This window comes from Hippopotamus amphibius, chromosome 8 (assembly GCF_030028045.1).
Source record: "Hippopotamus amphibius kiboko isolate mHipAmp2 chromosome 8, mHipAmp2.hap2, whole genome shotgun sequence".
In the NCBI taxonomy this organism is placed as follows: Eukaryota; Metazoa; Chordata; class Mammalia; order Artiodactyla; family Hippopotamidae; genus Hippopotamus; species Hippopotamus amphibius.
Genome location: NC_080193.1, coordinates 78,158,269 through 78,174,027, shown reverse-complemented (window position 1 = coordinate 78,174,027; position 15,759 = coordinate 78,158,269). Strand labels below are relative to the sequence as shown.

Here is a 15,759-nt window from a genome sequence, read left to right as displayed (position 1 = left end):
CTGCAGATGAGGGATAAGGAGGAAATTTGAGGGAAGAGCAGCATTTTCAAGAAGGCAATAGGGAGGGAAAGGAGAATCCCAAACATCTATTCCAAGGTGCAGGTAGAGCTAGATGGTTTTAAGCATCAACCAGAAGGAATAGGCCAGGCCAACCTGGCAAGTTAAGATGTGAACCCTGTTGTGAGTCCTGCAGACAAATGCACTCAAGGCTACTGGGTTCTTTACAGAAGCCTTATATCCAATCTTGAGGAAGCCATCATGGTGCTGAGCTGGTCACCACGTAGCAAATCACAGGGCATTTTTACTCAAACTGGTTCCATGTGGCTGGCTGCTTTAAGGTCTGCCATAATTTTAGTTGAGTCATATTTCGATTTCCTTCATTGCAACAAGGTGGACATTTTAAGCAGAGTCACCCTTGCACAACTCCAGGGGGAAGCACTCACATGGGATAGTATGCAGTAATACTGAGATATGACATCCAGTAGAGGAGGGATCATCAAATAGTTTTACATATAGTTTACCTCCAAAGCAATCCCCTCAACAATATTTATATCTTATCCACACTCTTTTTGACCCTTGGCCAACTGCAGGATTCTTCAGTCTTTTTTTTTTTTTTTTAATTTTATTTATTTATTTACTTACTTACTTATTTTTGGCTGCGTTGGGTCTTCACTGCTGTGCGCGGGTTATCTCTAGTTGCAGCTAGCAAGGGCTACTCTTCATTGTGGTGCACAGGCTTCTCATTGCGGTGGCTTCTCTTGTTGCGGAGCTGGGGCTCTAGGCATGCAGGCTTTAGTAGCTGCAGTGCATGGGTTCAGTAGTTGTGGCACACGGGCTTAATTGCTCTGCGGCATGTGGGATCTTCCCAGACCAGGGATCAAGCCCATGTCCCCTGCATTGGCAGGCGGATTCTCAACCACTGCACCACCAGGGAAGTCCCAGTCATCTAAACAGTGCTGGAGTCCAGTGTTTGTGTGGCTTGTTTGGACGGATATAGACACAGAAGGTCAGATCTCACAGCCCATGGCCAAGAGTCCATGGGGAGGAAAAGGCAGCTCTTCCAGCAAGAGTACGCTCATTGCTGTTAATAATCTTTCCTGGGACTGATATTACAGGCCAATTGAATATTGACCTATAATATCCCCTTTTCTCAGGCTAAGTCTCAGCTTAGGCTGCAACGAAGACCTTTGGAAAATAGCATTGCCTGGATCCCACCCCAGAGGAAATTCTGTTAATCAGTCTAGGCTGTGACTTGGACATTGTGATTGTTTAAAACTCACCAGATGACTCTGATACACAGAGTTACCCATTCTGTGAATTAAAGAAGAATACCAATGGCTCTACCCGACCTGGACAAATTGATTCAGAATTTCTGGTGTAGGGACCAGGACATTAGTATTTTTTTTAAGCTCTTTATTGGAATATAATTGCTTTACACTGTTGTGCCAGTTTTTGCTGTACAACAAAGTGAATTAGCTGTATTTATATATATATATATTCCCATATCCCCTCCCTCCTGCGACTCCTTCCCACCCTCCATATCCTAGCCAAGTCATCGCCCATCATCGAGTTGATCTCCCTGTGTTATGCAGCAGCTTCCCACTAGCTATCTATTTTACATTTGGTAGTGTATACATGTCAATGCTACTCTCTCACTTTGTCCCAGCTTCCCCTTCACCCAGGACATTAGTATTTTATATACTCTGCCCTGAAGGTTCTAATGAGCAGCTGGACTAAGAAACAAAGAGCTAGATACATCTGCTAAAAAAATACACAAATGTGAGGTTCTTAGACATTGGTTAATATTTGTTATTCCTTGTTCTTCTGGGGAGAGGGGTCATCGCTTTCTGGAGAACGATGATGGTAATCTCCGAGTGTCTACACCGATGAGAAGAAACATGGTCCCATGACTCCATGCCAGAACAGTCTCAATCTCCAACTGGCGGTGGCCTTGAGGATCCCCCAGAACATTGAATGGGAGCTTTTTGCAAGATGCTTCTTGGGACTAGCGCATCCTCATATACAGCCATTTCAAAAACAAAAGAAATAGCCAGAATCCCAGTTCACCCAACACAAGTAGTTTCACACAAAAGCCTAGAACAAGACTCAAAATAATTGTTAAAATAATCTTGTATTACTTCCTACACCAAGAAGTTTAATCCACCTTATTAAATTCTCAATATATCAATCACCCTTTCAGGAGTCAATTTAGTTATTGTGGTGTAGGCAAATGCATTTAACACTTTATTTCAGGACCTTAGTTTATCTGCAAGTTATTCAGATTCCTATAAAATCATCTTGTTTAGTTGCTAGTCTTTCAGTGTTAGACTCTCTGGTTTTATAGGGAAGACTTTTCTGGTTTGACACACAGACCCTTCCTCCTGAATTTCATTGCAGACCACATGCCATGCTGTTCTTTACCATCTCAGGGAGAAGCATATAAATGTCCATTCAGATTCACACAAAGGCAATGAGTTCCAGATTCCCCTGGTTCTGGCCTTCTGGGGTCTCACTGGGCATATAGATGTTGTTTTACCTTCTAGCTGGGAAACTCAGATGTGTGTGAGACGTGCCGGGATGGAGGAAAGCTGTACTGCTGTGATACTTGTTCGAGATCTTTTCATGAGGACTGTCACATCCCACCTGTGGAAACTGAGAGGTTTGTGAGATGCAGCTCCTCCCTTCTTATTAGGGACCCTTCCTTCTGCCATACACAGCCTCCCTACAGAGTTCTTACTATGTCTAGAGGGGGAAAGAGCATGGCCATAGGTTTGGGATCCAGCAGTATGAAGCAGAGAGCTGTTTCAAGATGCTGGCAGTGGCAGGTTAATGCTTTTTGCTCTCCTCTGTGATGAGGCCGAGGTCAGTAGCCAGGTTCTTTGTCCACATACTTCTACTGTCCTTTCCTAGAAGTTTTCCAACATGGACTCCTGTTTATGGGGTGGAAATTCCACTTGTTTGTGTTCTGCGCTTATTCAGAAAAGGCAGGAAACATGGGCTGGTTCCCTCATTTTGTCACGTTCTTAATGGGCTGAGGGAAGCCCAAGACCCCCAGAGGTTAGGGTGCAGTTTTGACACTCAGGCCTGGTGGGCAGGATTCCTTGTACTCCCAGAAGCAGACAGAGAAAGGAGAGCCCACTACTCACCCTGACACCACCTCCAAGCACTGACCCCCTGATGACAGTCATTGGCTCAGACCCCACGTCGGGGGTCTGGGACACTCCGGAGGTGCCCGCTTCCTCCCGGAGCTGTGTCTGTCAACATTCCTGAAGGGAGGACAGTGGCAGACACAGGAGTAGTGGCTGTGTCTAGGGGTCTTGCCCTCTCTTACTTATGCCCGGCCCCTCAGGAGCCTGTGGAGTTGCACCTTCTGCAGGATGAGGGAGTCTTCAGGAAGCCAGCAACGTTGCAGGGAATCTGAGGTCCTGGAGAGGCAGATGCAGCCCGAGGAGCAGTTGGTGAGTCGGGTGGGAACTCCAAGCCTTCCCCTTTCCCCTCACACGTGAGGCGTCAAACAGGCAGGGTCAGGGGAGAGGCAACCAAAGCGTGAGCCAGGACTCAGTCACACTGAAATCACACCAGAACTTGTTTGCAGCCATTGCACGTCTGCTTCCAAGGGCCAGCCATGTTTGGGGATGTTTCCAGATACTGGTGTGAGTCCTGCCTCTGCCTGGGCGGGTGTATGGGCTCATTGTCTCCAAGCTGCTTTTCATTCACAGCCATCTTCTTTTGCAGAAATGTGAGTTCCTTCTCCTGAAGGTCTATTGTCATTCAGAGAGCTCCTTTTTTGCGAAGATTCCATATTATTATTATGTAAGTAACAACAACCGTGATCACAGGCTGCTGTGATGTTACCCCCCCTCCAAACGGGCACCTCTGGGATTTGAGATCGGAATCCCATGGGAGTGAGAGCAGGAGCTGCTGTTACCTTTATCGTGTTGTGTTCCTCCTGGATTTGATGGGAATCCACAGGAGGCACACAGTGAGCTCTGCCAGGAATTCTCCCATTGATTTTTGTTTTTCACTAGATGAAAGAGGCTTCTAAAGACCTAAAGGAACCCATGTGGTTGGACAAGATCAAGAAGAGGCTGAATAAGCAGAGTTACCGCCACGTGGGGGAGTTTATGCAGGACATACGCCTCATCTTTCAGAACCACAAGGTGTCTTACAAGGTAAGTGGTTCTCCTTGCTTCCATTTCATTTTCTCTCCATTGAGTCGCTCTACCCTCATTATCTGGTGCCTGGGAAATTTTACAGTTTCCCTCATCCTATGACAAACCTGCAAAGCAAGGGTTCTGGAAGTCAGTGAGTTTTCTGTTCAGGACTGAAGCTCCCCAAGGTATAGTAACAGTGAGTCAGAAGGTGTCCCTGCAACCAGAACCCCAGGCCCCTGAGAGCTCAGTCCCTCCTACAGGTGCCATTGAGAACAGCAGTCCTGCCTGCTGCAAACCCAGGGAGAAGAGACTTGCGTCTTACAGTCACATGTGCTTCTTCTCTCTCCCCCAAAACACTCAATCTGACTTCTCAGAAATCCCAAACTCCAGATTCCATTGCATGTGAATGGATCTTATAGTTAACAGGGGTCATCAGAGAGGAAGAGAAGTGACAACAGGAAAGGAAGATCACTGATCTTACTTAGACACACTGTACTATTTGCACTGTTACAAAGAACAAAGATTACTTTTCTAACTCTCACTGAAATCAATAACCCAATCAAATAAGTAAGAGTTCCCAAGTGCAGGTATGATTTCCTGTTTCTATCTTGTTAATAAGAAATAATCATGCTCTTAGGAAACAGTTACTCTTTGCTGCATGAGTTTTTTAAGCATAACTTGGTCCATGTAACTTAGCGTGTCTAGGACAAGAGTCCTGACCATTCTCAACTGCAAGGTGTCCGATGACACTGATAATGAGAATCATTATTTTTGTGTTCATTTTATTGTTTTTCCAGTTCAATGACTTTGGCCAAATGGGACTTAGACTGGAGGCGGAATTTGAGAAGAATTTCAAGGAAGTGTTCGCTATTCAGGAAACAAATGAGGGCAGTTCACGGGAATAGTGGATGTTGTTGGTGTCCTGGAAAACTCCTTTTTGAGTAGATTTCTTTTTTTTTTTTTTTTGAACTTCTATTGAGCTATAATTGACATACAATAAACTGCATATATTTAAAGTGTACAATTTGATTTTTTTTTCTTATTAGTAATGTATATATGGCAATCCCATTCTCCCAATTCATCCCACCCCAGTCCCCCACACTTTCCCCTCTTGGTGTCCATATGTTTGTTCTCTACAACTGTATCTCTATTTCTGCCTTGCAAACCAGTTGATCTGGACTATTTTTCTGGATTCCATATATATGCGTTAATATATGATATTTGTTTTTCTCTTTCTGACTTATTTCACTCTGTATGACAGTCTCTAAAGCCATCCACGTCTCTACAAAGTCCCAATTTCATTCCTTTTTATGGCTGAGTAATATTCCATTGTATATATGTACCGCATCTTCTTTAGCCATTCATCTCTTGATGGACATTTAGGTTGCTTCCATGTCCTGGCTATTGTAAATAGTGTCGCAATGAACATTGGGGTGCATGTGTCTTTTTGAATTATGGTGTTCTCTGGGTATATGCCCAGTAGTGGGATTGCTGGGTCATATGGTAATTCCATTTTTAGTTTTTTAAGGAACTTCCATACTGTTCTCCATAGTGGCTGTATCAATTGACATTCCCACCAACAGTGCAAGAGGGTTCCCTTTTCTCCACACCCTCTGCAGCATTTACTGTTTGTAGATTTTCTGATGATGCCCATTCTAACCAGTGTGAGGCGATACCTCATTGTAGTTTTGATTTGCATTTCTCTAATAATTAGTGATGTTGAGCAGCTTTTCATATGCTTGTTGGCCATGCGTATATCTTGTTTGGAGAAATGCCTGTTTAGGTCTTTTGCCCATTTTTTGACTGGGTTGTTTGTTTTTTTGATGTTGAGCTGAATGAACTGTTTATATATTTTGGAGACTAATCCTTTGTCTGTTGAGTCGTTTGCAACTATTTTCTCCCATTCTGAGGGTTGTCTTTTCGTCTTGTTTTTAGTTTCCTTTGCTTTGAGCAGAATTCTTATCCCCCAGCTGCATGGAGAGTTGGCTACTGAGGTCACCCCTCCCAAAAGCATTGCCTTCAGCCAAATGGCGCCAGCTTCACCTGGAGGGTTACACTTCCTTGGCTTGGGAGCCAGCCTCCAGTGCCGAGGTGGACTACCTTGTGACTCATGCTCCTGTGTTCTGCATGGGATCAGGCTGGAGCTAGCCTGCAGCTGTGACCAAATCCTTGTGTAGCTTTTCCCACAATCTTTCTTCGAAAGACACAATAAACCTCTTACTTAAGAGACTTTGTCTCAGGCTCTGCTTCTAGGGAACCCAACTTAAGATAACAGTCATAGCATGCAGGTTGTAAGGGTGGGCTCTGGAGTTGGATCACAGTCTGGCCGGATGGTGACGGGTGGTATATTGATGGTCCCTGGTGTGCTCTAATAGTGCTGTTGCCAAACTTTCACCTGTAGGAAACTTGATGAGATGAAGATTTCACTAGCCGGTAAAATTGGCATTTACAAAGGGAGAAATGGTAACCATAGAACTGTAGATTTTGGTGGCTATTGCGAAGTGCCACTAGTGTATTGAAAAGACTAAATGACAGGCTTAAATCTAGTAATCAAAGCAGCACCTGCAGCTGGAAGGCAGACAGTAAGGAAGGCCGGACCCAGGCCCCAATTTTAAGAATGGCAGAGCATCGGAGAAGACTGAAGTCTAAACTCAGGATGGCCTCCTGTGCCAAAGGCAGAACCCTGGTGAAAAAGGAGTGAAGCCCTGAATCAGAATCAGGCTTTCTCGGTAGATGTAGATCATAACCTTGAACACCAGGTCTCCCCCAACCCACTGGGCCTGCAAAAGAATTCCCCACCCTTTGTTGGATGACAGACCCCTACCCTACCGCATTCTAATCTTGTTTGAATGAAGACTCTGCTGAGTCCTCGCAGCCTGATCCCACTGGGAAAGTCCTGGGTTGTTCTGCCAGCTGAAGAGAGGATTTACCCCAATGGAGCTCCAGGACTGGCCAACATGTACCAGCAGGTACCTGGAGATTGTGTCTGGGGGTGGGTCCAGGACAAAGAAATGAGAATATGAAACTGGAAAAGGGAAAATTGTTAATACAGAAGCACCCTCCTGCGCCAAGAAGTTTAATTAGCCTGGCAACAGCCAAAGGGGATGGTTCAAGTATGCTCCTGGGTGGCTCTTACAGGCTTCCACACACGAGATGAAGTGGAAGCAGAGATACCAGACCTTCCAGGGCGGACTGTGGCCAAAGGGGGATTCAAAAGCCTAGGGAGGCTGGCACGGTTCTACTTTCTGGAAAACGTATCCACCAGGGGAGTGTGCTCCTCCAGAGGCCTCAGAGACACTAACTTAACAAGGCAATAAGAAGCACACAGCTGAGGGGCACCAGCATCCTCAAGATGCTCAGTGGGGGCTGTCCTGTGCAGGTTGGCATAATGGAGGAATGTTTTACAGAACTAGATTCCCTCGTAGCAATGGAAATGATAAGATTCCAGAATAATAGAAGCCAGGTGGCAGCATTTAATTGTCAGAACAAGAGGAAGTAGTTTTGTTTTTTTGAAAAGCTGATACTTTTTATTTTATGACCTAGGGATAGGTAACCTGTGTTAATACTTTTCATATTTTTGAACTGTGGTACATTGTTTTATTGTTTGAAACATTTGATACATGTTCCATTCGTCTTCTAATAAGATGATTCTAATTTTCCACTCACTGTCTTCTTACTTTATAGTGCTTACCTAGAGGCAGAGATCACTGTTATCTTTGACCTAGTTCAGCCAATGAACTGTGAGCAGTAAAGATTTATTCCGGTTCTAAGAAATGCTTGAAGAGCCCTTACCTGCAGATCCCAAATACAAACTTATTTTTGTACACTGAGTCATGAGGTTAAAGCCATCTTGAATAGAGTCACAGAAAACAAGTGTTACCCATGGAAATTTTGTTAATGTATCATGAAAACTAGAGAAAGCAGACTAATATATACACATATATAATTTATTTCAGAAATGAAGTCATATAATACGCATTGTTTTATTCAGTGAATTTTTCATTAAACAAAATAGGATGACTAGTATATTCTTTTCCAATTATTTCCCCTATGATTTAAATTACAAATGACACATGTACTTTATAAAAGTTTTAAAACTTAACAGAGGATGGATGAAGTTAAAAGTGAAATTTTGTAATACACTTTCCCAAACAGTGACAATCCCATCCAAGCCCCAAGATAATGTTATTAACAATTTATAGTATATTCTTCTGTGAGTATGTGAGGCTTTTTCCTCTCTCTTTATTTCACACATTCAGACACACTTATAAGATAGGATAGTAGCATCAGACATAAAATTTTGGGAATTGTTTGTGTGTTTGTGTGTTGGTATATGTGCATATTACTGATTGCGTCACAGCCACCTTTGAAAATCAGTAACAATGTAAAAGATTTACCTCATCACTTTTAGCTGCATTCCATGGTCTGAAGGTAACATAATTAAATTATTTTGTTATTTATGTAAATGTAGTGTATATCTGAATTTTGTGATTGCAAACAAATCTGAAAGGATATTTTTATGTATACTATTTACTACTGTTAAATGAGAGTCCTACAAGTACACAAGTACTATATATTTTCTAAAGTACTATTTTTTCTGCTTGCATCTTATTCCATGGCATAAGTAATTTATCAAAAATGCCATATAAATGATCATTTACTTTTATGGAGTTTCCCTCAGCATTTTACTAATATGTACAAAACTACAATGAACATTCTTGTATTTTAATTACAATGAACATCTTAATTATTGATATTTCACGAGTCTAATTTCATGTTAATAAACAGCAATGTTGAGTTCTAAAATTGTGATCAGCATTGTGATAATTTTTTCTAGTAAGTTATTGCCATTAGCATTGGATGAGAGCAGCCACTTCAGATACTTATTAACACTGGTTAGTGCCACTCATTAATATATGATGAATATGATTTATCTATTTTTTTAGTTTTTCTCATTAGCATAATTATGCTATATTGTCTTTAAAAATAGGTTGTATTCACATTGGGATGGTATCTATGTTCAGCCAAGTGAAATAACTGTAGAAAAAGGACAGAGGGAGTATATATTCTCATAGTGGACTGGAACTATATAGTACACTTCTATATGTCAACAGTGCATGTCAGTTACCCTTTGCAGAGGGTTTGGCATATTTTAAATATTTTTGTAGCTTTCTTGAGATATAACGGATGTACAATAAACTGTACATATTTAACTGCACAATTTGATAAGTTGTGACATTTGTACAAACCCAAGTAACTATCACAATGACCAAATAATAAACATTCCTATTATCTTCAAAGTTTCTTTTTTGCCCTTTCATAATTCAACCTTCATCATATCTCTCACCCATTCTGCATGAAAATATTTATTTGCTTTCTATCACTCTAGATTTGTTGCCAATTTCTAGATTTTTATATAAATTGGATAATATACTATCCACTCTTTTTTGTTGGTTTATTTCATTCTTTGTAATTATTTTGAGACTCATTCAAATGGTTGGATGTACTAATTCTTATTAAATATGAATATATCACAATTTGTTTATGCATTCATTGATTAATGGACATTTGGGTTGTTTTCAGCTCTATTACTACAAATAAAGTTGCTATGAATATTCATGCACAAATATTTTTATGGTTGTATTTTTCATGTATTCAGAGTAAATATCTAATAAATTTGGTGGTATGGTACTCAGGTGTAGCTTTTTTAAAAATTGCCAAACTATTTTTCAAATTTCCTTGTTTTACATTCCCACCAGTTGCTATGTTCTCTACTGCAGCCTCAGCTTTGGAGTCACCTTAACTTGTCATGGCAGCTCCACTGCTCATAAGTCATGATTTTTACCATATAGGAATTAAGAGCCTCTTAGGAAAGAGAAACAAGATGAAGTAATTTTTGTAATACACAGCAAGGTTAGAATGACAGCTGGGGCCCTGGCCCAAAGATGTCTATGGGGATAGCTAATAGGACATGGTCACTAAACTTACTGTGGTAATCATTTTATGATGTATATAAGACAAATCATCATTCTATACACCTTAAGTTTATAGACACTTGGGCAGCCAACAAGGATATTGCTTCATATATATCATCAAAAAAGATTAAAAATAGGTGACAGATGGTTGAGATTCAGCTACCCCAATAAAAAGTCAAGATCCCTTGCCCAGTTTACAGACCTGAGCCAAATCTAGGACCTGCTCGTGGAAATGAGGGCAGGTATCATAAGAAAGTATAAATGTACTGATTCGCTGAGTTTTTCACCAAAAGGACCTCAGCCATTTATTCAAGTAACCATATGCCAGACAAAGGAAGATACACAGATCTTTTAACAGTTGTTGATACCGCATTTGAGTTGATGCTAATATCTGGGGGCCCAAAGCACCACCATGGTCCCTGTTAGAGTGGAGTGTACGGGAGTAAGGTAATGTCCACTCAATCCATGGGGTCACCCAGCAGTCATTACCCCAGTTCCTGAATGTAAGGGTAATGAGAAAATACATAGCAGTTGACTGACCTTGGTTCTTTAACCTATGAGGTAGCAATGACTGTCTTAGGAAAGGCCAAGCAGAAGGCCTTGAAACTGAACTTTCCCTTTGTGAAAACAGTAAATTGAGAGAAAATCATCCCCGGGGAATGAGGGACTGACAGAGATTAGTGCCATGTGCAAAGATTTAAGGATGCAAGGGTTGTAATCCTCATTACATCTTTGTTTGAACTACAGTCTGGCTTCTGCAAAAGCTAAGTGGCTCATGGCTGCTAGTTGACTGCTAGAAACTTAACCAATATCAGCCCCAGTTGCAGCTGTTGTACAGCTGTTATTGCTAGGTGCTGTGTCTTCATTAGAGCAGATTAGCATGGCCTATGGTATGTGTCGTGCAACTATTAATATGAAAAAATGTACTTTTAAAATATTCAATAGGAAGTAGGATAAGAAGTAGTTCACATTCTCATGGACTGGACAGTAGTACATGTTTACAGTCTTGCCCCAGGGTTATATAAATTTTCCTGCTCTCCCTGCAGGAGAATATAGCCTGAAGGGACCAAGACTCTCTGGACACTCTGTAGTATACTACATTGGTTCACTACGTTGATATGTTGATGACTGTATTAATCAGTGTTCTCCAGAGAAACAGAACTCTGTCTCTCTCTCTCTCATATATATATATATTTGTTTGTTTATATATAAAATGTGAATTGGTTTATGTGAATATGGAGGCAATATGCAAGGGTTAATGAGATTATATTTGTTATGCACTTACAAAGTGCTGACCCTGAAAGCAATAAGTAGGTAAATTAAGAAAATTTACACACAAACATCCTTGTATCAATTAGGGCTCTTTGCCAGCACTGCCAACTTTACTTAGGTTAGACAGAAAAGCACTTCACTGATGGGATGCACAGTGGTTCACGAAAGGGCAGGAGGCTGGGCTCAGAACCTGCAAACAGCCCCAGAACCAGGCAGGAAGCAGAGCAGTTCCAGGAACTGAGCACCAGGAACATCTCTGCCATCTTGTTAAGGAGCTGCCACTGAACAAACATTACGCAACTTTGTTTTAACTCCTCAACAAAATTCACATGAAAGTCCAGCTCCCTGAAGAGCATCTGGCTGGCCTGGCTCGCTCAAGGGCCAGTGTCTTGATCAACATTACCTCTACTCCTGCACACAAAGGGAGAAGTCCTCACCCAAAGAAATCCAGGACTGTTAGGAAAGGGGTGGAGGAGGCTGGACAGCCAAGGACAACACAACTGACTGGCAGAACCCACCTGGGGACCACCGGTGAGCTCTCGTGTCTAAGGGGAGGAATGGGATGGTCCCAGGCCAGTCAGAGAGGCCGCGGAGTCTCAGGGCCACGTTCCCAGAATCGAATGGAACAGGTTGACCGTGGTTCCATTGCCCATGCTTTGGAGATTAAGGCTGAGTCGGTCATCATGTTAGAAGGGAGAGCGCCCACTCCACCCCCCAGGACAGCCAAGGGCAAGGATGGCCACAAAGCCCATTACCCCTGGCAGTTCCATTTACATGGACACAGATGGGCTGTTGGCCACAAAAGAGCCTGGGTGTGGTCTTACCTGGAAAGTGTGTGCCTGTGTCTCTGGGAGCTGCAGAAGGACTAGTGCTCCTGAAGTCCTGGGCCACTTGGTAATGACCCCCAGCCTGAACCTCCCAGTGTGGACCCCAGGGCATCAGCACACACTCTGCTATGCAGGTGGAGAGGACCAGGCCTTCTGTCTGGAGGAAAGAAAGGGATTCTCTAGCTCTCTCTGTGTAAATAGGGAGGGAAGACCTCCCTGTGAAGACAATATGCAAAAAACATTTGCCTACTGCTTCTAGAAAGTGAACAAAAGCAAGCTGATGGTAGAGGGAAGTCAAAACTCAGGGGAAGAGGCCAGAACAAAATGTTTCCTGTTTTATTATTACTTAACTCTGAGAGCAGCCCCAGCCTTACATGGTGCCGCCAAAACTTTGGTAGGAAGCTCACTTTCTCTCTGGTCAGCAGAGACAGGGAAGAAGCCCAGGGTAACCAGGCTTTCTGGGGAGAGAGGGGGAAAGCCCAGGAAGGTGAAAGTCATGGAGAAGAACCCCAAATTCTGTGTACAAATCCTCTTCACTTGAGTTCAAAACCAACTGACAGGCCAAAAGGAGAGACAGATGAAGGGTCAAAATACTAGTTTTCTTCATGATAAAAGCTGGATTGGGCTTAGTGCTGTGGCCTACCGTGTGGCAAAAATGAGATCCCTAAAACTGAACCTCAAAATTGGCCTCATCCACACAGCCTCAGACAGCTCCAATCAGTCACACACCTCCACCCCCATCCCATTCCCCAGGCTGCTGTCCTTGTGCACTTGATCTTGGAGGGACCGACAGAGCCCTGGCCTCTGCAGGCAGGATGAGCCCAGGAAAACCCAACAAAGAGCAGACTCACCCTTTCCATCCAACCCCCGACCAGAGCGTCTCCCAGGAGGAGGGAGGAGCAGGGGGTCCAGGCCAGTCCTGCTGACTGACGTGCTGCCCCTGGAAGGGGATACTGGAGAAGGGCCTGAGTGTAACCACGTAGGTCCCAGGCACCCGCTCCCCTCCACTTTACACCCACAGAGGAGCCACAGTCTTGATCCTCTGGCCCCAGTGGCCACTGTGGCTGCGGCTGCTGCCTCCTCCTGCCTTTCAAGCTCAGATCCCAGATCCTACTGTGTCATCTTGGGGACAAGCCTCTGGTCCCCACTGGGGTCTCCCAGCTTGGAGACTCAGCCCCACTACTGAAGTCTGAGCGGAAGCTGCTCCTGGTGAAGCTTGCAAAGCTCATCACCTTGGCGGGTCTTCTGCCCTGTGGTTTCCTGTATCAAAGACTCTGCATTCTCCACAGAGGCCTGGGGATGCTTCAGAAACCTCCACTGCTTTCAGTGTGATGCAGGCCCAGTTTTCTCAGACCCAGAGGAAGGTCTCCTCCAGGGGCCAGGAGCAGCTCCTGCATGGGAATGTCCACACTGTGGATTGTCTGCCCAGCCATTGCTAGGTGGCCTTTAATTCCAACTACTCATCTTGGAGGTCCTAAACAGACAACAGAAAAGTGGGCACATTTATGTCAACACCCAGCATGGCAGTGACCTGGTCCACCAGCTACCCATGGGCAGAGAGAAGAGGGAGAGGGGCCAGCCTTATCTGGACCCCATGCCCCATGGAGTCAGGAGCAGAGGACAGCTATGCCTAACAGAGGCTCAGCTTACTAGTCCTTCTGCCCCCCAAAATGAGGGAGGGAGAGAGGGATCCATGCGTGTGCAGCACCTGGTACCACTGAGACCCTGCCTGCTGGTAAAGATGCCCTCATCAGTGTCCTGACATCTGTTCCAGCTGCTGAGATGTGATGTTCACTCCTTTGGGGGAAAGAAAAAAGAGAAGTGGAGAGAAGGTAGAAAACCTCCCCCTCATCTTCAGATGTCACTGGGTGAAAACCCTACTTACAGCTAAAGGAAGTCAAACTCAGGAGGGCACCATGTGGAAACCATTGCTCTAGCGGATGTCCACTTCACCAGCCCTCTCTCTGGAGGCTGGGACCTAACTGGGTTGGTCCAGGCTCTCCCACAGCCTGGAGAGAGATTGGAAGTCTCCATCTTTCCCTCCTCCCGCCACGGTCATCTCGGCAAGGAGAAGGGGCACACGTGGAGTTTGCCCCTGACCCTGTGCTAAGCTCTGAATCTCTCTGAGAAGGTAGGAGGGTGAGGACAGTTGGGGTTACACAGAAGTTGTTGCTGTCTTTGAGCAAATAGGTGGACCCCTGGGGGCTGGCCCTTTTCCTCCCCTGGCCCTCCAGGCCCTGACTGCCACTCCTTGTCTTCCATTCCTGGGACCACATATCACGATGTCTGGAAGCCCCGTGGAGCTGTGAGAAGAGGGAGGGCATGTGCACAGCACAACTCACTGACATACTTTCACTTCTGTTTTCCCCACTTGAGCAGGGCTGTCTCTGGGTGAGTCCCAGAGCAGACTTCCTGCTCAGGGCTCAGGGCTCCGGCAGCCTCTTTGGACCGAGGCTGGGGAGACTGGAGAGGTCAGAGGCCAAGCTCAGGCCCAGGCCAGGCCGGGTGGGAAAGATGGCTTGTGGGAGCAGAGAAGTCAGCACCAGGTCAGTCTTTCTCCCCCTTCCTTCCACCTCTGCTTCTGACCACGCTGCCATTTCAGTACCGTCTTTTGGACTCTGCAGTAAACCTTTGCTTTACATGTGGCGTAGGGGAACACTTGCCTGTAGTATAATGGTGGACAGGAGTGTGTAATAAGGAAATTGAATTTTAAATTGCAGTAGGGCACCTGCTGGTTGAGTCCTGCTGTCACAACACAGGTGACTACTTCTTTTGCAACTACTGCTCAGCTGGCAGTCCTGTCTGAAGGCAACGGTACTTCATGAGGCTTTGCAGCAAGGATTTATTTTCTTGTGGCCCTGGAACAATTTTGTTTTCCTCAGATCACCTCTGCCTTTACGTAGGTCATTTCAAAGAAGGTAGTTTAAAAAATATAAAATTCAGGGCAAATCCCTGGCATTTTGAAACCCTGGGTGGTATGGTCTCGTAGCTGTCCTGTGGACAGGACCTCTGTCAGCTCTCATGTTATTCTCACCTACGGCTTGGGGCCTGGATTCTTCCTCCAGAGATCTTGAACAAAGAAAGTAAAAGGAAGAGAAAGGCCCAAGACTGCGAAGGGCTAGCACAGGCTATTTTCATTTTTGCTTTGATATTCTGTTCTGGACTAGGTTTCCTCTACAAGGAAAATCCTATCTTTTTCTTTAGTAATCAGTTCACAAATAATATTGCTTAATATATTTAATTTTTTGTTCCTTTGATACAGAAGAAATACATTATACATTCTTGTTCATAGAGTTTCAAATAACGTGGAAGAATATAGAAGGAAAAAGTCTCACTTGAGTGGTCTAGTTTCATTCTTTTGCATGTGTCTGTCCAGTTTTCCCACCACTGTTTATTATAGAGGCTACCGTATGTTCTTTGCTCCTTTATTGCAAGTTAATTATCCATATACGAGTGGGTTTTTTTCTGGCTTCTTAATTCTATTCCTTTGGTGTACGTGTCTGTTTTTCTGCTATGTCTGTTTTTCTGCTA

General features: G+C 44.1%; 2 protein-coding genes across 7 annotated transcripts in view; both read left to right on the top strand.

The window, feature by feature from the left end:
• The window catches only part of LOC130858736 (nuclear body protein SP140-like protein), a 68,392-nt gene extending 63,088 nt beyond the window's left edge, over nucleotides 1-5,304 (top strand). For all 6 annotated transcript variants that reach the window (XM_057745683.1, XM_057745682.1, XM_057745678.1 and 3 more), the window contains 5 exons: nucleotides 2,544-2,659; nucleotides 3,350-3,458; nucleotides 3,736-3,813; nucleotides 4,029-4,172; nucleotides 4,952-5,304. In XM_057745683.1, the coding sequence (XP_057601666.1) occupies nucleotides 2,544-2,659; nucleotides 3,350-3,458; nucleotides 3,736-3,813; nucleotides 4,029-4,172; nucleotides 4,952-5,059 (555 nt within the window). In that variant the 3' untranslated portion in view covers nucleotides 5,060-5,304. The remainder of the gene's footprint in view (nucleotides 1-2,543; nucleotides 2,660-3,349; nucleotides 3,459-3,735; nucleotides 3,814-4,028; nucleotides 4,173-4,951) is intronic.
• A 6,654-nt stretch (nucleotides 5,305-11,958) lies between these two features.
• The window catches only part of LOC130859187 (nuclear autoantigen Sp-100-like), a 37,161-nt gene continuing 33,360 nt past the window's right edge, over nucleotides 11,959-15,759 (top strand). Inside the window, exons 1-2 of the mRNA XM_057746490.1 lie at nucleotides 11,959-12,130; nucleotides 14,608-14,774. Of these exons, the coding sequence (XP_057602473.1) occupies nucleotides 11,959-12,130; nucleotides 14,608-14,774 (339 nt within the window). The remainder of the gene's footprint in view (nucleotides 12,131-14,607; nucleotides 14,775-15,759) is intronic.